The 21,454-nt window shown below is 47.1% G+C and overlaps 1 protein-coding gene across 1 annotated transcript in view; it reads left to right on the top strand.

The window, feature by feature from the left end:
- The window catches only part of DDRGK1 (DDRGK domain containing 1), a 29,330-nt gene extending 21,496 nt beyond the window's left edge, over positions 1–7,834 (top strand). Inside the window, exons 6-9 of the mRNA XM_065735997.1 lie at positions 1,527–1,565; positions 4,840–4,896; positions 6,247–6,295; positions 7,592–7,834. Coding sequence (XP_065592069.1) covers positions 1,527–1,565; positions 4,840–4,896; positions 6,247–6,295; positions 7,592–7,764 — 318 coding nt within the window. The 3' untranslated portion in view covers positions 7,765–7,834. The remainder of the gene's footprint in view (positions 1–1,526; positions 1,566–4,839; positions 4,897–6,246; positions 6,296–7,591) is intronic.
- The last annotated feature ends 13,620 nt before the right edge of the window (positions 7,835–21,454 follow it).

The following is a 21,454-nucleotide window of genomic DNA, read 5'->3' as shown; positions in this document are numbered from 1 at the left end:
GGTGTCCACGTACCTTCAGTGAGATGCTATGTCTTGGTTGTATTTTCTAGAGGAACAGAGCCACTCTGAAATCAAATGAAAAATCAAGCTGAAAGAGAGCTTGAGAAATCACAGGGCACAGCCTAGGCACTGCTGGTGGGCTTTCCACTGGAAAACTGTTTAGTATTGCAAATGACTGCAAGTCATTGATAGGGCTTCAAACTCTGCCTAATATACTAGCATCCTCCTCCTGTGGCCACCTTCAGGCAAACTGCTGGGGATGGTGGTTGAAATGTGATACTGACATAATAGCACAGCAGACTTGAAAAGGTTCTGCTGTGGGAGGTAACACTCTTAATTTGCTGAGGAGAAAACATGTTAAACTCATTTTAATTGCTGTCAAGTGCTGAAATGGCAGCTGAAACTGCAGAGCCAAATTTGAGGTGTCCAGTAGATTACATCATAGGGATCTTTTTTTTTTTTCAGGGCAATGTAGATTTGTTCCCCTTTTTCCTCTGCTTAAGTGACCCTCTTGAATTAAACAAATTTGCACTCATTGTGACTAAGCATGGGCTAAAACATAGCTAAAACATTGAATTTTCCACTTCAGGCTCTTTTAAAAGGTAGAGGGCATTTATTGACAGGCAGCTGTGGGAGTGCAGACGAGGAGAAGTTAATTTTTGTGTGTGTGGGATCAGGGAAGGGTGTTCCTCACTCAAAAAGAGCCTGGGAGGCAATTGAAGGTGCATGGATCTCAGCACAGATATCATTGGTAGGGGTGGGGAGGTAGAACGTTAATAGCAGGCAATTTGATGTTCAGAAATGATCACAGGCATCAGCCTTGCAAAAATGCCAAGCCATCCTTCTGTCTCAGGGTAGGTAATGTACTTGAAGCATTTTGGTATCGTGGTTCAAGCTGACTCTGCCATGTGCTGTTGAGAGCAGTGTGCTGAAACTCCTGCTTGAAGTTAAGGATGCAGAGTTAAGCGGTTAATTAAGGCTGATTGATTTTCAGGGTTGCAGAGTAACTTGATCTCCTGCTTGCTTAAATGCATGGTTTTTTGCATGGCCTTTGAAAGCTGAGCTGCTGACATTAAAATGCTGGATTTCAGGTGCATAGCTTTGAAAAGGGCTTGAGCTTCCACATGTGTCGTGCAGCTGTGTGCTGCCCTTCACCATCTGCATGAGCTGCCTCCCCAGTCACTCTGTACTTTCCCTCCATACAAAATGTCCTCAGTGAATGTACTTAATACACAGACTCACCCAGATGTGATTGTTTCAGGGTGTGTGTGATGCAGAGAAGAAAAGGTTCAAGAAAGGCTCAGAAAACAAACTGTGCTTGAGCCATGCTCTGGCTTACAAGTACCTATAGGAAATTCCTAGTTAAGATTAAATCTGGATTATTATTTTTTTCCAGGGCTCAATGTCTCCTCTATGCGTATATGTAAAATTTCAGAGGTAGACAGCCTAAATGCTTATACTGGGCAAGTTTTTGATGTATTTAACATCTGTGAACTTAAATTAACAATTGTTCTTGCTGTACCCAGACTCGCAGCTTTCTGAAGGAATTTATTGAATACATCAAGGTAAGCTATCATTTTTTTTCCTCTTCTTTCCATACTGTTAAATTGTAATAACTTAGAGTGTGATAGAAAGAAGGGAAATCTTTACTACTTCGGTTTACTTAAATATTCAGCAAATAAAAAGGAGTACCTTGAAGTCTGCATTCTTTGCTCAGTTATGCATGAAAATGTTCATCATTGGTAAAATTATTTGTAGTTACAGCTTTCTCTTGGCTTTTAGAGATGAAATTGTAACCCATAGATTCATAAAGATAGACACGTATAAACTTGTCATCAGGGTTTATGAACAGAAATGTTGGCTGTAGGGTGGGATTTGGGGCATTTGAGCTTTTATTTTTTTTTCCTAAGTCATAGCTGATATTCACAGTCTCTGCATCTCAGCTCAGCAGGAATGAGAAGTGCTGTACCAGCATGTGGCCTGCCTTGCAGGATGCATTCATTTGAAACCTGGGTGTTGTAAAGATCAGTCAGACTTTGTGTGATTTCTTTAGTTTGTGCAGTTTACAGCACTGATGTTTGATGGGGATATTTAAAGAAAAAAAATCACTTTTTTTTTAACAGGGGATGTTTTAGTTTACTGTTCATCATGTTATATGCTTGGTTATCTAAATCCTGTGGTGTGTTCGGGAGTATTTCCACTTGTGATCTGTAACAACAAATGCTTCTGTAACCACTGCTGTATGAAAGTTGAAATGTGATTTCTCACTCTTAGCCTAAAACATAGTTTGTTTGTTTTTTGTCCTGATTAATCCCTTTTGGCCTTTACTGGGAACTGGACTCTGTGAACATATGAAGCCTTTACACACATACAATTAATAAGCACATCTCCCACGTACTTACTGACCTTCTGATCATTTTGTTAATTCAGAATGTCAAATTCTGGGCTATTTTTGCATTTCCACTACCCCTCCAAGAGCTTAGAGATGCACACACTTTTGATTCTTTGGTAACTGTCCATAAGGAATCAATTTGCTAATAGATGTCCAGTCCTGGAACACAGGAACACACATGCTGTGTGTGTGCCATTGGTACTTTTGGTGGTGCACTTCTGTCAGATGCTTTCAGATCATATGGGATCTTGAGGTAATTTGGGAATGTATGAGCTGGCAGTAGGCTGCATGTTCTTTGCAAAAATATTTCTTGATCACTGAGTCCCCAGCATAAGACAATCAACTGGGATCAGAAACACCACCAAAGGCAGATGAAGCAGCTGAGTCTAGATGGGAAAAGCAATAGGTAATGTGTTCAGAGAGCTTAAGAAGACATAGAGTGAAGACAAACCATCAGATGGCATTTTGGAGTTGTGCAGAGATGTCAATATTCTGCTTTCCACAGAAGTTGAAGTGGCTTTCATGGAAGAGGAGAGAACTTCACTGTGGCCCTGTCTGCTAAGACAGTCTTCTGTTGCAATTGCTAACTGCACATTCCCATCTGTGGCTTTCAAGGATTCAGGAAAACATGCTCTTCATTAATAAACAAGCTGCCTTGGGATAACTTATGTCGATGTCCCTTGAGATCTTCCAACAAAATCAGAAAGGTTTCCAAGGGCTGGCACAGTAGGCTCTGATTCTGCACGTTGCCCCTGTGGTTGTGATGGACGGAACAGATTAGTCACACAATCTCAGTTCAGTGTTCAAGCACACAAATAGTTTAATATTAGTCACTTCTACATGACGTCAGAGAAATTAAGCACAGGCTGAAGAACCAAATTCAGAAGTGCTTTGACACCTGGCTTCCGATGTAGAAATAAGAGGAAAAAGTTGTGTTTGTCTTAATTCTGGGAGCTCTTGCTCTGTTTCATGCCTTGTTGGAGACTGCTGCAGAAAAAACAGCTCAAGCTAAATGAATTTGTTAAAGTGTGGATGTTTGTATATAGCTCTGTGAGAGTTAAGCCTGCCTTTAAAACATCAAATCTGTGGTGAAGAGTTTTGCTGAGCTTGGACTTTGCAGTGTTCTTCTTATTTCCAAGTGGGTGCAGATTGATCCCCATCCCATCCTCTGTTTTGCTACCCCAGCAGGAGCTGTATTAGAAAGCTTCTAGTGAACTCTGTCACTAAGGGCAAGCATCTCGAAGTGGAGGTTTAAAGCCTGGTTTTCTCATGTAATGACTTTGCATCCCCTCTCCTTTTAAAAGAAGATGTGATGAATCTTGGCAGTCCCCAGCTCTGAGAACTGAATTCCATGGACTGGTTTCAATTCCATGCGTTCAGTCCATGGTATTCAGTTCTCTAGCTTGGCTGCATCAAACTTCACAACTGCTAAGTCTGTGTGTGGTTTTCCTTTGGTTTGATTTTGCTAATGAAAAAGGTTCTTCTATTGCAGCCTCTGTTTAATTCTTCAGTGTGTACTCTCAAGATCAGAAACAAAATGTGTTTATCACTTCTAGCATGTCATCCAAGAACATAAACGTGGCCATACATGGCTCTTAGAGGTGTACTCGAGGATGTTAGGTGAACTGTTCTCAGAAGCTGTGTATGTTCCAAATAGCTTACAAACAACGGTGTATCCTTTTGCTGCATCTGAACAGATGAGCTTCTAAAACTTGCACAGACACGAGGACAGGATCAGGTGTTTTCTCTGTAATTCTCTGAAGCTCCAGAGAAGCACAAAACCAGATGTGAGCAGTGAGGACTGGGTCGTGGCTGAGAGGGCCTGCAGGAAGAATCTTGCATAAGCAAAAGGAAAACTTGCTGTTCCTGCTTTTGCCTTCATTCCTGGACACCATCACCCCGATGATGCAGGGTGTGCTAGCAGTACACCTCCAGCACAGACTGCTTTAATAATGTGCTTGGGAAGATTACTGTGGCACTAATCCACAAGATGTTAGTAAAACAGACTGAAGCACTTAACACTGCCAGTCTTCCCTCAAGTTTTATTTAAGCACTGATCAGCAGTCATTTTTAAAGGTATTTTGAAGCATCTCTCAAACAAAAGGGGATCTCACTAAAGCATGCTAAAAATTCAAGGTAGCAGTTGAGAAACTGGGGGGGACAGGGAGGACAGAGCTGTGGCTGCTTAGTATGCCTGTGCTGATCCTGTCCCCCAGTGGAAGACAAGGTTTGGGATAACTGCTGGCAAATGTATTTGAGCCTTTGGTTAAATGGGTCAGAGCATCCGATCTTTCCACTGAGCAGATTGGTTTAAGTAACGTAAGCTAAAGGGTTTTTTAACACAGAGAAGTGCCTACTGGGATAAGTTGGAGGGGTAGGTTGTATTCTGACTGTTTTGCTGACCCTCTGATTCCTCAGCATCATGTAACTCTTGTTTGTTTCCATAGAAAACAAAGGTAATCCAACTGGAGGACTTAGCTTCACATATGGGCTTAAGAACTCAGGTAAGTGCTACTTTTTGGGGTGCAAATACAAACAGTGACTTTAAAAGGATAAGAAAGTGGGTAATGAATGGTACCCTCAGTGTTACTATTCTGGCATTACTTCAGAGTTCAGTGGATTCAGCCCTACGAAGTGTGCATTCATCAGAGACTTGCTGGCTTACAGGGATGTTCATGAAAAGGGCACAGTCTGCCTCTTGAACATCTGCTTGTTGGCTAATGGATCATACTGATTTCTCTCAAATCTATTAATAGAGCAATTCATGATACTTGGGAATCAAGAGCAGAGCTAGAAGCAAGCTCAGGTTCTGCCTGTGTAACTGCACATTGTTATATTTGCAGGCAGCTGATAGTATGAGCTGTTTTGCTCCCCTTGCTTACGTATTCTTGCAGCACTTAGGAATTTGTAGCTTCTGGGGCTTTACTTAAGATTACTGACCCTCTTAACACCATGGTGAGTTGATGGTGTGAGATCCATGTTGATTTTTTTTTGTTGTTTTCATTTTTTATTTTCCCTCTGGTCCCAGTCAGCTTTGTATTTGACTCTAAAGAATATTCGTGACTTGCTTCAATTTGAGCACGTTTAACGTGTTTTTAAGTGAATATTGGTTGGGTTTTTTTTGTTATTGCTCTCATCTTAGGGTTCACCTTCAGCAGCTTTCACTGCTGTAAGTTCAGGCTGCACTGCCCCCTGCCTCTGTGCTATGCTAGAACTCCATTTGCACACAGTGAATCAGTTTAAGGTTGAAATCAAGCCATAGTTTGCTTCTGCAGTCCTGTAAATGCTAGTGGCAGAGGGACAGGACTGCAGAAGCCAAAGATGTTGACACTCAGGTATCACTTGTGGGTGCAGTAGAACAGCGTGCTTGGAGTAACCGTGGAGTTTATGCAGCTGTAAATTCAACCTGCTGCTCTTTGGCTTGGTAAGAAGCAGTTTCCTCTGAAATGGAGCAGGAAAAACTGAAAAACTCTGCAATGTGTTGTCTGCCAGGTTCTTGGGGAAGTGTATCATAGTACTTTGTGGAATTGGTGTGTTGCCTTGGCACTTTACAGCCCTTTCCTGGGAAAATGTGTACATCTCCCGTTATGCAGTCAGATAATATAATAATAGCTCCTTGCTGGCAGAGAGATTTGAATGCCCCAAACAGCAGAAGTTTGCTTTCTAAGACCAAACCATTTCTGAAAAGGGCTTACTTCATCCATCTGTGTGGAAGTGTTGATGTGCACCCATCACTGAAGTGTTTAATGTTGAGGAATTAATTGTAAACATCCTCCTCTAGTTTGTCTGAGAATGCAGAATGTTTTCTACCTTCCTCTTGATCAGTTTATTCCTTTTTTTTCCCTTCTCAACAGGATGCAATTAACAGAATCCAGGACCTGATGGCAGATGGCACTCTGACAGGTGACAGCCACAACACCTATTCCTCAGCTGGTGAATAGGTGGTGCAGAAAATGTCTAAACTGTGGTAGAGAGACATCCAGTTTAATTTCCATTTAAAATTGTAGAGGACCCTTGTGGGACTTGATCAAAAGCTGTATTTATTATTTCTGTTCTGGCAGATGTAAAGCTACTGTTGAAAGCAATATGGGAGAGAATTGCTTCAATGATGTATTTTACAGAGGTTGGGAGGGTAAATGCTCCCAATGGTTCAGGGACCAGTGTGAGGCTTCAGTGTGGCGTTAACCCTGCTGAAGGCCTTTGGGGTTACTGGGAATTTGCATCCTCTGAAATCTGAATTTGAAGGAATTGTTTGGATATTTTGGAGGTAGTTTGCACACCTGTTTTAAAGTCCCAGTGGCTAAAGCTAATACTGGGGTGTCATAGAGGCATAGAATATCCTGAGTTGAAAGGGACCCACGAGGATCAAGGTGTGCAAACATCCCAGAGCACTCTGAAACTGGGAGCTGTAATAATAAGTGAAGTCCTTGTTTCTAGCTATGCACTCGAGGTTGGAATGTAAGCAGTGACTGAGCACATGGGTATCTCCCTGTCTGAACAAGGCTGTTTTGTTGCTGCTCAGTCTTTTTCTTTCTGAGGATGAAGTAGTGGAAGGTGCCAGTGCAAACATTTGCTGACCTGATAGCTGTTTGCCACCTGTGACAGCTGTATCTTCATGGGTACGTGTGGATACCCGCTTGACTGACCTAAAAGTGTTCTGACACAAAGCATAAAAATGTACTGTCCTGGCTACAGGACGTGCTAGTGAGGCTCCCTGCCTTACATTTGATTCTGTAAGACATTGGGAACAAAGAGGTCAGTTTTCACTCTTGATGGAGCTACTGAAATGTGGAAGTTGAGCTTCATTACCTCCCTGAGGAGCTACACATCCCACCTCGTGGGCCCATCTGCTCTTCCCTTCTCAGCTGGATGTCTGGCCCTGGAATATCAACACTAATGCAATATACTGAATGCACTGCTGTGATACTCCCAGCTAGATACACATGGTGGGAGGAAAAAAAAATGCACTACTTGCTGAACAAAATTAGTCTTAGCCAGGCACTCAGTTATTGTCAAAACCCCATTCAAAAACTCAACAGTAGAGAAGGAAATAAAAGCCTGACTGCTAGCACGTTGTTCTGCCTGTCCTAGATATGAAATGCAGCCTCAGCAGTTCAAACATCCCTTCCAAAAAGAAGTCTGTTGGGAAGTGAGAAGAGCCAAAGTGCTGACTTCAGGGTCCTTTCTTTTCCCCTGTAGGTGTAATTGATGACAGAGGAAAGTTCATCTACATCACACCAGAGGAGATGGCTGCCGTGGCTCAGTTTATCAAACAGAGAGGACGAGTCTCCATTGCAGAGCTGGTCCAAGCAAGCAATTCCCTGATCAACCTCCAGCCTGACAGCCAAGCTGTTGCTCCAACTGTGGCATGAAACTGTGACGTGAGAAAGTGCAGCAGGGGTTTAACTTTAATGAATAAACCACATAACGAAAAGCAAACAAGAGCCCCTCTGATCTCTGTGCAGTGTTTGGAAACGGGGTGCTTTGTTTAAGCATTAACTGCAGGAACTGATGAGAAGTTTTGCTTTTGGTTCTTTCAGGGCTGATATAAAATTTGGATGAGATAAGCTCGTTGAGAACGTGGGGCTTAAGCACTCTGGTGCATGTGTACCCTAGGGATATCAGTAATTGGCACCTGGTTACTTAACCTAGGCAGTCTCACATGACTGTACCCATACTTCTTGTTTCCAAATTCTAATCTGTATCAAATGTATTTGGTTCAAACTCCATTCTGAGCTCACCAGATTTGCTCTGCTCTTGCAGAGCTGTATCACTCTGTGGCAATGATAAATTGCAGCCTGGAACAGTAGGTCTTCAGGAGTGAGGCTGTTGGATTTTGTCTTCTGCCAGGAGACACAAACACCTCCAGGGAAAGGCTGACTTGGTTCATGTATCATGCAGGATAACTCTGCTGCTTTCAGCCAGGTTCTGATGATTCATCTGTGAAGTAAGAACTGGCTCTGTGTCTGAGGACCTCAGATACCTTCGCTTCATGGCCTTTGTGGTTTGGTTTTTTTTGATGCATTAAAAAAGTCAGGCAGTATGAATCATCCAGTTAAAGTTGCAAGTAAATGATTACTGATATCTTAATTCTAGGGGTCAGTGTGTTTCCTGCATAAGAATATTTTTAATAATCTAATTGTTGCTTTGTTAATTCTCTCTTCTGAATTCAGCAGAATCTGTGTGGATGCCCAGAAACTAGGGAGGACAAGGGAGCTGGTTTTGTCTATGCCAAAGTTAGAGGTAAATTGAGTAGGCTAAAAGCTGTGTTATCAGTGAGATGAGATAGCAATAAAACAATGGAAGGAAGTATATTTCCTGTCTAATTTCTACACTGCTGCTCAATGTGATACTATGCAAGAGTGCTGGGTTACAGCACAGCACCACAAATTGATACGAAGGATCAGCAAGTCATTACTGGGTTGCACCAGTTAGCTCAGAGAGGTTACTTGATTGCAGGCTTGTGAAGTCTCTGACTTAGTCAAAATTTGGTTTTGCCATGCTGTTTTTTGTTCTGTCCTAAACTATCCTTGCAGTAAAATAAATTCTGTTGAAAGAATTGGAGAAATGTGCATTTGTTTTAGTGGGTTTTTGTGCGTGGTGCAAGCCACCATAGACTTAGACATAGTGTGCTGGTAGAGAGCTGGAGTTGTTCCATTAAATCCCCTGGGATCTCTCCAAAGTGCACTCAGTTTCTTTGAGTGTAACAGAACAAATGTATTAGGCCTTTCTCCACTAAGGAGACCTGATACGTTTGTTCTGTTACACTTGTGTGCTGTCTGTCATAGCAGGGGATGAGGATTGACTTGTGCATCCCTTCAAGTGCTGTGCTTACAGCTGTTGAGAGTCTGTACTGGAGTGCAGCTGTGATTCCTCACCTGTGACTTCCTCTCCATTGCTGGACCCCAACCCTTTCCACGTTGCTTCTCAGGTTGGGGAGTTATCATACAGAGACTGGAGCAAATCTTGGGATCATCTGTGGAAGAGCTGATGCTGTCTAGCTTGACCAAATGAATCATCAGGGTAAGATGTCACTGTGCACCAGCAGCCAATCTGCCTTAATCCTTTTCCACTGTTTCCATTTTGTATTTTTTGGACCTGAGTGCTCAGGAAAGCTAGTCTAGTTATTTTTTGTGCGTGCAATTTGATCTTCACTGCGTGTGAATTGGGAGGTCAACCACTTGTGTGAGCCAGGGCAAAGAAATCCAATTGATGTCAGCATGTCTGTGCTGTGCTGCCAGTGAGGTGCCCTCTGTGCTTCCCTCTCCTTCCTTGGCATTCAGAACAAGCCCTGACCTCTGGTGTCCTGCAGGAGAACCCAAGGCTGACTCATCCAGACCAAAGCACTGATCCTGAATCCTATCCATGCACTTGGAGAAGATTTTATGGGGTCAGGCACAGAACCCAATACATCGTGTTCATCTGATCCTCCCTGTCACGTCTGGTGCAGTAAGCAGTGAAGTACCATTAACAGGGAAATTCGGATATCCCAATAATCCATTCTCCAGTTTCCTGTTATTGTCAGGAAGTTGGAACATCCCCCTGTTTTTCTTTCTGCACAAAATATTCCTCTTTTCTGTTAAACTTTGCCCATGCATTATGCAGCACTTATCACTGTGCTTTTCCTCTCTGAATTAGTACAAGAGCTCCAAGGTACTCTGGTTGTACATGGAAGGAATAATAATAATTACTAGCTCATTTGAGCTTGTCCTAATTTTGCCATTCCACCCAAAGGCAAAGGCCAAAAAGAAAAATGAAATTCAAAACCTTGTCTTCATTTCATGTTACGTGAGATCTGATCAAGGAAAACTCCAGCTTCTTTTTCATGCAGCTCAATGTAAGAACAGAGCAGCTGCCCACAATGTAGGTTATGTGGAGCACCATAAAAAATTTAAAAGCAACAGTGTTGTGTCACAACTTTCCATTTTGTTTATGATGTGAGTTTTAAAGCCCCCTCAGCCTCGTGGCTTCCAGCTGTTCTCTGTAACTATGGATACTGGGCAGATTCTGGGGTGCTCTGGCTGATCTGTTTAATGGATGCGTTGCGTTGATCCTTTTAGGAAGATGCTAAATATCACACGATGGTTGTGAGTCACAGTGCTGCAACGTTTCCCCTCTGCACAGAAGTTGTGGGCTCTCAGATCTGCTGGGTTCTTTTTAACCCCAGAAGCCAACTATTGAGCGTTAGTGCCCATCTCAGCCTGAATGCAGGGAATCCCACCAGCAGACAAAAAGAGCTGCTGCTATCCAGGGAAGTTCTGTGCCTGAGGCACTGTAGAGGTGGGAACTTTAATTCTTTTCATCTCTGAATTCTCTTAAAAGAAGAGGGAAAAACTCCCTGCCCCAGGGAGAAGAAATGCTTTACAATCCCTATGGATGCATCTGTGCACAGCCTGTGCCCCCAACACTTCTCAGCCCTCCAAGACCAGATTTGTGTTATTTGTGTTATCACAGATGAAGCCTTCAAAAGACTTCTCACTACAAAGCAGACTGGTGTGGTGAGACAGAGGATCAAGTACAGACCCACGCTTGTGCTCAGGACTGCTTGTCTGGATCTGGCCCAGCAACTGACAGCCTCAAGTGGCACCAGGAGAGGTTTAGATTGGATATCAGAATTTCTTCACGGAGAAGGTGGGCAAACTTTGGAATGTGCTGCCCAGAGCGGTGGGGGAGTCACTGTCCCCATCCTTGGGGGTATCTGAGAGCTGTGTGGACATGGCATTATGGGATGTGGTTTATTGATGGGACTCAGCAGGTCAGGTTGGTGGTTGGGTTTGATGATCTTGAAGCCCACAGCAGGGGGTTGGGACAAGATGGGCTTTTTGGTCCCTGCCAACCAAAGGCGTTCTGTGATCCTATTCACCATCAGCTCTTCGAGGAAGAGTTCAGGTGGCACAGTGGGAGTATAGCACTGGTAGAGATGGAAGGAAGGCTGCGAACACAGAGAGCCTGCAGCAAGACTGTGGAAAATCCAAGCGTTTTCCATCCCCTTCCACTGACCCAGTGCAGTCAGTGTTCCTCCATTCAGGCATTTGACATTGCTACCATGCCTTTGGCCATTGGCACGAGCAGTGTGCCATGTGAACCCCTACGGTTGGCCGCAGGACACCAACCTGACGGGTTCTTATGGTTGAGGCTGGATGCAGGCACACCCTGAGCAGGGTGCCAACGTCCAGACGGCTGTGGGAGGTCCCCAAGACACCCACAGCGATTTTATGTCGCTTTACGAGGGGGGTAAAGGATGAGTGGTGGCAGTACTTGTGGGTTCCATCCAGGAGATGGCAGCAGCATCCCTCTCACATCCCAATGGCAACGGGAGCGGTGCATCCCCGGCCCGGGATGGAGAGGGGGGAGACCTAAGGACAGGGAAAGGCATCGCGTCCCAGCAGATAACCCTTCTCCCTGCTTCTCTTTCCTTTGCTCCTCGCCTGGCAGCGCGGTGACGTGATGGAGGTGACAAGCAGGGTTATTTTTTTTTTCTGTCCCGCTGAATCAGTCTCTTTTTGCAGGAGGGAAAAGCTGCTGCAAGACTCGCAAGCAGTAGCTTGGATCCCATCGTGCTGCTCTCAGACAGATGATGTGCAGCGCTGGGTAAGCTGGCCGCTCCCTCTGCTCCCTGCTTCCCCGAGAGCTGCCACCCCAAGCTAAGCTGCTTAGCACATATGGCATAATCCCTCCTCCAGCTTGTGGCAGGAGCAGCGGTGGGAGCTAATTAGCGTGCACTAATATGCATGCTAACAACATCTAGCTGCTGCAGCGTCGCGGCCGTTGCTGTTAGATTTGCACGCTGGATTTTTTTTGCTGTTAGCACCGTGAAATGTCAGCTGCCCGTGGGGATTTGTCCCTCCGTGCCTGGGGGCACGTGCATTGGGGTGGAGCTCTGGGACCTCAGCCTGCTCCAAGCAGGATCTCAAAAGCCCCTTTTCCAATGCTGCTTGGCAAATTGCTCTCTGAGCCACTGGGTGACACCAGTCCTGCCCCAGCTTTTCTCCCTTTGGAACTGCAGCTCCAGCAAGAGGTGCTGACGGTGCTGTGTTACCCCAGGACCTGATGCAGCACTACCCTCCGTTTCCCTTCTGCTGAGCTGCTCTGGCTGCTGAATTGTTGTGTTTTCACATCCTAGCTATGGCCTAGCACAGCAGCTTCGGCTCTGTGGGAGAAAAAACAGCACATCATGATCTAAAGGTCTCTGTCAGTTGGCTCTGTCTCTATAGGTTTGAGTTCCTTCTATGTAAGTATTACACTCATTTATTCCTTGGAGAGGAAGCACTGGGTGTAGGTCCCCCCTTATTTCCTTTTATAATTACGTTTTCCCAGCAGTGCTGTCCCTAATAGATAGAGATGGTCCCTGCCAAACACAACCCTGTTGTGGGACCTGATGCAAAACTGCCAACCTCTGCACTGGGAATGGGAAGATGGTGGTGATGAGTTGGACTTGATCTTAGGACTCTTTTCTAACCTTAATGGTTCTATGGGAGCTGGAGCCAGCTTTTCATGCTCGCAGCTCTCATCTCAGAGACCTTGCAAGGTGGTGGGCACGTGGCCTCCCCCAGATCTCCAGGCCCATTCTTGAGAGATGCTGCATGGCTTTGTGCTTTTTCCTGTCCTCGTTCGTCCCTGCTGTTATTATTTGCCTGACTGGCAGAAAGGACTCATGCTGAGTTTATGCAGTCATCCTGGAGAACTGTCTCTCTCCAGCATACCAAGACATTTTGGATAAATAGAAAGCTAGAATAAAAAGTAAACTGCTTATGCAGGCAGCAGAAAGCAATATTTGCAGAACACGGTGACATCATTATGAAGCATTAAGATTGGAAAAGGCTCTGAGATCTGCATGTCCAACCCATCCCACCGTGCACACTGACCACATCCTTCAGGGAAACATCTCCATGGTTCTTGAACACCTCCAGGCATGGTGACCCCATTGCTTCCCTGGGCAGCCTGTGCCAGCGCCTGACCACTCTTCTGGAAAATAGGTGTTTCCTAATATCCAACCTGGCTCAACTTAAGGCTGTTGCCTCTCATCCTATCACTGTTAGGAAGGAGAAGAGGTGAGGAGAAGCAATAATCCATGCTGCTGCCTGAAGCAATGTAAGAGAGGGCCTGAGTGTTTTTGAGCTGCGTGAACAACCCCAGCTCAGCCCAATACTTCCAAGAACACAATGCTGTTCCTGAACCCCGGGCTCTGCTCCATTCTGTCCCTTGTAGACCACAGGCACAGTGCTTTGCCACCAAGCTATGCTCCTCAAACCTTAATTCCTTCAGACCCAATGTAGACCCAGTACCAACCCACAGCAAATCACAGCAGATGCTTGTGACCAGAGCAGTAGACCTTGACTTATGTGAGGACTTTTTCTTCCTCTCCAGGGCTACTGGGAACCATATCCCTCTCTAATGTTATGCTGTGTTGAAGCCAGTGTGTTCTCAAGATGTGTATATGCACTACATCAGGAAAGCACTACGCTAAGAGGAACAGCTGCAGCTCACATCTTGAATCAGAAATCTTCAACACGCAGGGGACAGTGACCCTGAAAAAGCCACGACCCATCTGGATGGGAATGGTGTGTGTCTCCACCTTCTCATTAGCCTCTAGGACAACGTTTTGATCCGGATTCAGGCAGCCTGTTTCGGATTGCAGCCTGGAGAGGCTGGAGGCCGGGATGGGCGAGATGGAGCCGGGTTGGGACTGACCCTGTGGTGAGGTCGTAGGAGGCTGCAGGACCTTCCCAGCAGGACACAGACCCGCCGTGTCCCTCCAGTCCTCCATCCAGCCCCGCCAGTTGCTGCCACACTACGTCCCGAGGGCGGCAGGAGACATGAGCTCACAGCTGAGTCGTGCCAAACCGAGCCCGCCGGGCGAGGCTGCTCCCGGCTCCACGCTGACATCTGACAGAGATTGCCAGCTCTGCCGTCTCACTGCTTCCCTGCAGAGAGCAACCCCAGAGCATCCCAACATCCTGGTCCTCCTCTGGGCTCAAGGCATCCTCATCTATATCCCCTTCCCCGTTGCTATCCCTACTTGTGTCCCCATCCCCACCCGCATCAGCATCCTAACACCTGAACTGGTTGCCATAGAAACCACAGGTCCGTCTGTCTGCCTGTGCCAGGGGATGATGCTCTGCTCCCCCCCCCCCCCCCCCCCCCAGTGCAGCTATTCGTGGTCCATAAGGGAAGCAAGGGCAGATTGGAGGCACAGAACATCCCCTCAAGGAGGACAGTGCATCTTGGGAGTGGATGGGAAAGTGGTGCTCAACCAGAAGTTACAGCATCTGGGACATCGGTGTGAGCAGAGGGTGAAAGTGGGGAATCATTATGTGGCACGACAGAAGGAAAAACGTTTGTCTGGAGAGCATAATTAGCTGAGCAGGTCCTTTAGCATCGTTAAGAGATTGTTGTCTCACTAGTTCCTTGACCTCCTGGGCATGGCTGGATGGTGTTGTTTAGGGTGGGTGGGTGGTGAGAGTCATCCTCTCCTCTGGAGACAAGCAGCAGCACCATCTATTCTTCTTCCCATCCAAGTTGTTTCTGCAGGTTTTGCAGCACACGTGGTTCTTTTTCTGCCCTATTCCAGAGCAGGGGAAACTGAGGCACACAGCAGCTGCTCTGAGATGCTCCCACTGAGATCTTCCCTGAGCTGAGATTCCTACAAAGAGAAATCAAGGTAAACTGTTGTGTTAGGGGTATGACCAACTGATCTGGAGGTATTCAAGGCCAGGTTGGGTGGGGTGTCCTAGGAAAGCTGATCCAGTGCTTGATCTGTAATCCTGCCTACAGCATGGAGGTTGGAACTGGATGATCCTCGAGGTCCCTTCCAACACAAGCCATTCTATGATTTCCTGCCTATGTGGTCCTGTGGGCACCCCAGTAGCCATATATGGCCAACTCTCTGCTCTCCATCTCCTATAAAAGATACTGGCTGCTGGTTTCCTTGCTGCCAGCCCTCCTAGAGCTGTGCGTTCTGCATTCCCCTTTTAGGAAGCAAGATTCCTGGACACAGGGCAGTAAAAGGAAAACATCTCTCAGCTCTTATTTATTGCCTCTCCTTATAACTGACCACTCTCCAAATAGAGGGCTGGTTGCAGCCCAGGAGTGCAGCACAACAGAGCCAGAGGTGCCTTTGGCCCCTGATTTACACGCAGACCTCCCCAGCCCACTGCTATTTATGGGGTCAGCTCCAGGCAAGCAACCCAGCTGAAGTCCCGGTGCTTACTGCTCGCTGGCCAAACCAAAGAGCAGAGTGATGCAATATTGCACAAACTTTCCAGCCAGGGAAAATTCATCTTTGCAATACAAGTGCGGGGGGGAGGAAAAGAAAGCAGTGAGCACAGAAGGCAGCTCAGGGCGTCTGTCTTGGAGGGGCTGTCTGCTAAATGGGCCCAGCACATGTTCTGGCTGCTTCTGCTGAACTCTGCTGCTGGTGAGGTCAGCGTTGCTGAGGGTTTGCTCGAGTCCTGGGGCTTCTCCTCAAGCTGCTGGAGCTCAGGGAGCATTGGGACATGCCTCTCAGCCATAGGGTTTGGGTGGTGCTGTATGGAGCCAGGGGTTGGACTCAGTGATCCTCGTGGGTCCCTTCCAATTTGGGATATTCGGTGCTTGTGTCCTGCTGTCATTCTATGATTTGAAGGTAGACGTGGGATCTTCAGATGGAAGAGTTATTTTTTTGGATGATCATGCAGTTTTGGGATCCATCTAAACTCTTTTTGTATTGCAGCATCCTGCAGCAATGATTCTTCAGTTTAACTTCAGTGTACGCGATGAGGAGCCGCTCCCTTTTCTGCCTGAACCTGCCCTACTCTCACCCAACTTGGATTCCTAGCTCTGCGTGTCTTGATGGATGGATGGGACTGAGTTGTCCCTCTGCAGGTTGGATGGGGCTCTGGGCAACCTGCCCTGCCCGTAGCAGGAGGCTGGAGCTCAAATCTCTTCAAGGCCCCTTCCAACCCAAGCCATTCTATAAGTGTAATTCCAATCACTCCTAATTTTGCAGCTCCATTCAAACCCCCACTGTCATCACTATAACAGGAGCTGGCACCTATTTTTAAACCTTCTTCCACCCTTCTCTGCCTCTTCCCCCAAACCCTTAATGAGTGGTGATGAGGGCAGACCAAAAGACCACTCGGCACTTTGGAAAACCCCTGGCAGTGCACGTGGCTGCCAGCTGACGCTTCAATGACTCTCTGATCCCTTACGTAACCAGTGACACTGTTTGTTTTCCCTTGCTGACTTTTTTTGTGTGTGACTCCCACATTCATTGCTCTTAAAGCCGCTTATAATCACTCTAAAGCCCCAGCTTAGCCATACTCCGCTCTGGGTCCTGAGCAACTTGCTGAGCTGCCTCCTTCGTTCCCTTGCACAAAGGTTTCTTTTCCTCTTGCTTGTTCCAAGTTCAATGTTTTTATGGCTTCTCCCCTGCACAGCAGTTATGACTGGGATCTGATGCTCATAAGATGGCCCAGAGCCTCTTGAGTGGGTTGGCCAATGTCTTGTTCATCTCCTGGTGGGGCAACTGGCTTTTTACATGGTCTGACAGTGGTAAGACAAAGGGAAATGACTTTAAGTTAAAAGAGGGGAGATTTAGGTTAGACTTTATTAAGAAATTCTTTACTCAGAGGGTGGTGAGGCCGTGGTCCTGCTGCCTAGAGAGCTGCATGTGCCCCATTCCTGGAGGTGCTCAAGGTCTGGTCAGATGGGGCCCTGGTGTATGGGAACTGTTGAATCATGTCCTGAACCACTGATGGATCACTTGAGGTGAGCACGGAGTCAGCCACAGGAGCACAGGTGAAGGCAATGCACCTGTGTGACCGGGAGGGGTGGACTCTGACTCCACCTCTCCCAGACCCCATTTAAGGGCTGACCACCACTGGGGAAGGATATTTTCCTGGAGATTGCTCCCTTTGGAGTTTTTCACTATGAGCCCAGGACATGGGAGAGCATTTCACTTATTTTTGATTATTTCTTTCCACCACAATAATCTTTCTAGCTATACAATTTGTAAAATACCATCCTGACTACAATACTATTTGCAATGGTTCATTCTGTTAACTATATACCTGGGCAGCCTGAGCTGGTGGGAGGCAACCAGTCAACTTACCTTCCTAGTGTTATTTTGGTAAAGAATAGCCTATGCTTTTCTCATTTTATACAGTGTTGTGCTCTAAAACCTCTGTTGCATTCTGTATGTACATACACACTCAACAGATGCACACATCTGCCACCAGCTTTCCTGCTGAAATACCCCCAGCTAAAATCCCAGCTATTTCTCAGTCTGATTCACTCCCGCTAAGCCAGATTAAGAGTTTTTGGGTCTTGTTGAAACTTCTGCACTCCACAGGATGAATTTTTATCCCTGGCAGTAGTCTGCTCTGGTCTCATGGTTGATTCTGGCATCGTTGCTGAAAAGCAAATAAAATCACTCAAGTTGGATATTAGGGAAAACGTCTTCCCTGGAAGAATGAATCAGCTATTGGAAAAAGCTGCCCAGGGCAGTGGCAGAGTCACTGTACATGGAGATTTTCTAGAAGGCAGTAGGTGGGACTTAGGGACTGGGTTGGTGGGTATGGTGGTGTTGGGTTGATGGTTGGACTTGGCAATCTTAGTGGCCTTTTCTAGCCTTAATGGTTCTATGAACTTCCAGCAACCCTGAGGCAAAAGTAGTGCCTGGGCTTTGCATTTTGTCCAGAGGAGCCCAACCTCTTTGTTTCAGGGGCAGTGCATCTGGGATCCAGTAAGAGCCATTGTTCTCTGATGGATGAGGACCAGCACAGTTTATGGCCGCTGAGATGTTCTTGCAGTGCTCTGCTACTCCTAAACACCTCCAGCAGCACTGATTGGAGGGGCCATCCAAATTTTCATTGTTTTCTCATGGATTGGTGGTAAGGACAGGTTGATAATCCTCTGTGCATCCTCTTCAGGTTGATGCCCACATCTGGAAGCACTGTGCTACAAGCTACCCCAGTCTTTCCCTGTATAGTTCAACAAAGCACAAGGTGAAACAAGGGAAGATGATTTTTTTTTCCCCAGGCCATTCTCACAGTGGAGGTTCCACAGGCTCATCTTGGAGGGCAGCTTTCCCCTTTGTGATGCTAAACAACTAGAAAGGAATAATCAGATTATATCCGCACAATTACATGAATGAGGGCATCATCCCATAGAGAGTTATCCCCTACTGCTTTGTGAAGGCCATCACATCATTCAGGCTGGAAGAACTGCTCTCTGGGTTTTGGACAAAGCCATGTGAGGGCCGGTGATGCATTGGCACAGGATACCTGGGGAAGTGGTGAGGTCACCAACCTTGGAGGTGTACAGGAACTGTAGTGATATGGCACTGAGGAATGCGGTCACGGTGGGGGATGGGTTGGACTTTGGCTTGGTGATCTTAGAGGTCTTTTGCATATATGTAGCATCATATGTATTGTATGCCTCACCTCGATCAAGCTGACCTCCATGGCCGAGTGCATCTCCACCATCAAACCATGCTTTGGCACCCTTTCCTGCCATGTTAGCATCCCTTTTTCCACCTGAACTCAAAACCTTTCTGACACTCACACATTACAGCAAAGAGCTCCAGGACTTTTTACAGTAAGGGCAGTGAGGTGCTGGCATAGACTGCCCAGAGAGGTGGTGGTACTTCATCCCTTGGGACACTCAGGTCGGACTGGATGTGGCTCTGAGCACGTGATGGAGCTGTGGTTGTCCCTGTTCATTGCAGGAAGGTGGGACCAGGTGACCTTTAAGAGTCCCTTCCAACTCAAACCATTCTATGACTTCTGGGACATGGGATGGGGTGCTCCTTCCCAGCAGGAGGAGCAGATCTCCCCAGTGCTGCTGCAGCTGAACACGCATAGAGCAATAAGAAGGAAACAGATGCTTCCCTGCTGGATGAATCAGCAGCACATCTGGGCTCTGATGAGGCTGCACTGTAAGATTTTCCCTCTATCCCATGCCGGTGGGAAGGCAGCAGGCCAGCCTTGCTACTTGGCCAGGGAGCAGGAGGGAGAGGAAGCTGGGCTGGCTCTCCTTTCAGGGGAAATATTAAATGCTGCCACTGAAAACTAGGTCATGTCCCTTGCCCTGTGTCTTCTTGATTCGGGGTGAGAAATTGGGTCCTTTTTCTGCAGCTGGCATTTTCAGACCTTGCACTGAAGTTGGATATGAAGTGGGAACACAGAGGCTCCACTTCTCCTCCTGGCTTACAGCACAGACCTTGGTGTTTATTAGGGCTGGGATGTATACAGCCACTTCAAGCCCGTGGCAAGTGAGCAGAGCATGGTAGCAAACAGTGAGTCTTTCCCAAGCACAGGGTTAGCAGAGGGAGCCGGCAGGCTGGGGATGAGGAATAAGAGGCAATGGCTGGAGAAGAGGAGGCTGGGGATGAAGGAAAAAAAGGCATTTTTCCATGGGAAAATGGGGGATGGGGATGGAGAAGGAGAGGCTGAGAATGAAGAAGGGGTGGCTGAGGATGGAGCAATTGAGGTTGAGGTTGGCAATGGAGAAGAGGAGACTGAGGATGGAGAAATGGAGAACAGGGATGGAGAATGGAGTGGAGAATGGATGTCTGGGTGTGGATAAGAAGAGTCTGGGGATGGAGGCTGGGTCACCTTTAGCCCTCAGCTGTTGGCTGCATCTCCCACAGCCCATCACCTAAATCTGCAAGCCACGTCAGCTATACCTCAGAAGTCCTTCTGCCCTCCAGCGCCTCAAGGGATGATCTTCACCAGCAGATGCCCAGGAGCACTTTCCCAGAGCCTCCTCCTCTGTGCCCCACATCCTGGGGGCTCCACTGTGGGCAGTGGGGTGCCGACCACCACCCCACCACGGGGACAGCTCCCTGAGCAACATCGGCTGCAGGAGGGGGAGTGCTGGCGGGGGGCTGCCCTCTCCCTGCACGGCGCAGTCAAGTGTCACTCCACATCAGCATCACCGTGTGTGGGGAAGGGATCGGCCACAAGCAGACACGACCCGAGGCAGGAGAGGCGGCGCGGAGCACATCCCTTCCCCCACCAGCCTGAAATTCAGACCTTTCTCAACGAGCCAGGGGAAGGGCAAGCAGGAGGGGAAGGAAAATATTCGCCAGCCGAAACAAAGCCCTGGGGGAGTTCCTGACTTAGTAATTCCCATCCTGGGGTATGTCATTTCCTCTTGTTTCCCCTCGGAAAGAATTGGGAGATCAGCTGTAAAATCGTGAGATCTTGCCCAAAGGGGAAAAGAAGAGTGTCCATCTCGTGCTACTGCAGCACGACTTGGATCTGCTGCCAAAAAATGGGGAGCTGAGATGTGTCTGGAAATGAAGAGGTGGTCCCTCCAGGCTGTGGGACCCAAAGGTGGGTACTGCATCCTTCCTTCTGCCAAATGGCATCAGCCCAAATGGGGCCTCTGACCTCCCCAGCAGGATGCAGCCCCATGGAGCACAGCACGTGGGCTGCCACACGTGTCCCCTGGGGCCACCATGACCATAGGTAGCATGGGGAAAGGAGCACTAGCAGGACCCCTACACTCATCCCATTATTAATCCCTACTGCTCCTGCAAAAACCATTCCTGAAAAGGGCAGGAGGGTTTCCGTGGGCGGCTGTGGTTGTGAGTGCCCTGATCTTTCCACGTACAGATGCCTTTTCCAGATTATTATCTTTGAAGTGCTATGTTCAGTGGCAGGCAAAGGGGACAGACCTTATACGCAGAGCAGGGAGCTCGGTGTTAGTCTCATTAACAATCGCATCGAGATAAAGCAAGTAATTTTTGCTAGCCTTGTTGCAATAAGGCTAACGTGTAGCACTCAAATTATCCAATTACTGCAAATTCCCATTAATAATGCAATTACAACCGTTAGACTCAGACTTCCTGGCATCCATCCCTTCCTGCGTTGCTGTGCTTACCCCTCCTTTGTAGTCACAGCAAGTCACCACCAGCACCCCAAAGTTTTAGGAGTTATCACCCTGGTGCTGGGATCACTGCTGATGTCTTCACGCCAGTGCTGACACTTCTCTCTTAGCAGATGGCAGATTGGGTTATAATATGATCACTTATTTCTGCTAGACCTTTGCCATCTGGCAGGGTGTTTTGGGGTG

This window comes from Cyrtonyx montezumae, unplaced genomic scaffold (genome assembly GCF_038088225.1).
Source record: "Cyrtonyx montezumae isolate F1298 unplaced genomic scaffold, pur_monq_1.0 scaffold_2, whole genome shotgun sequence".
Classification (NCBI taxonomy): domain Eukaryota; kingdom Metazoa; phylum Chordata; class Aves; order Galliformes; family Odontophoridae; genus Cyrtonyx; species Cyrtonyx montezumae.
This window is presented reverse-complemented; position numbering and strand designations above follow the sequence as displayed.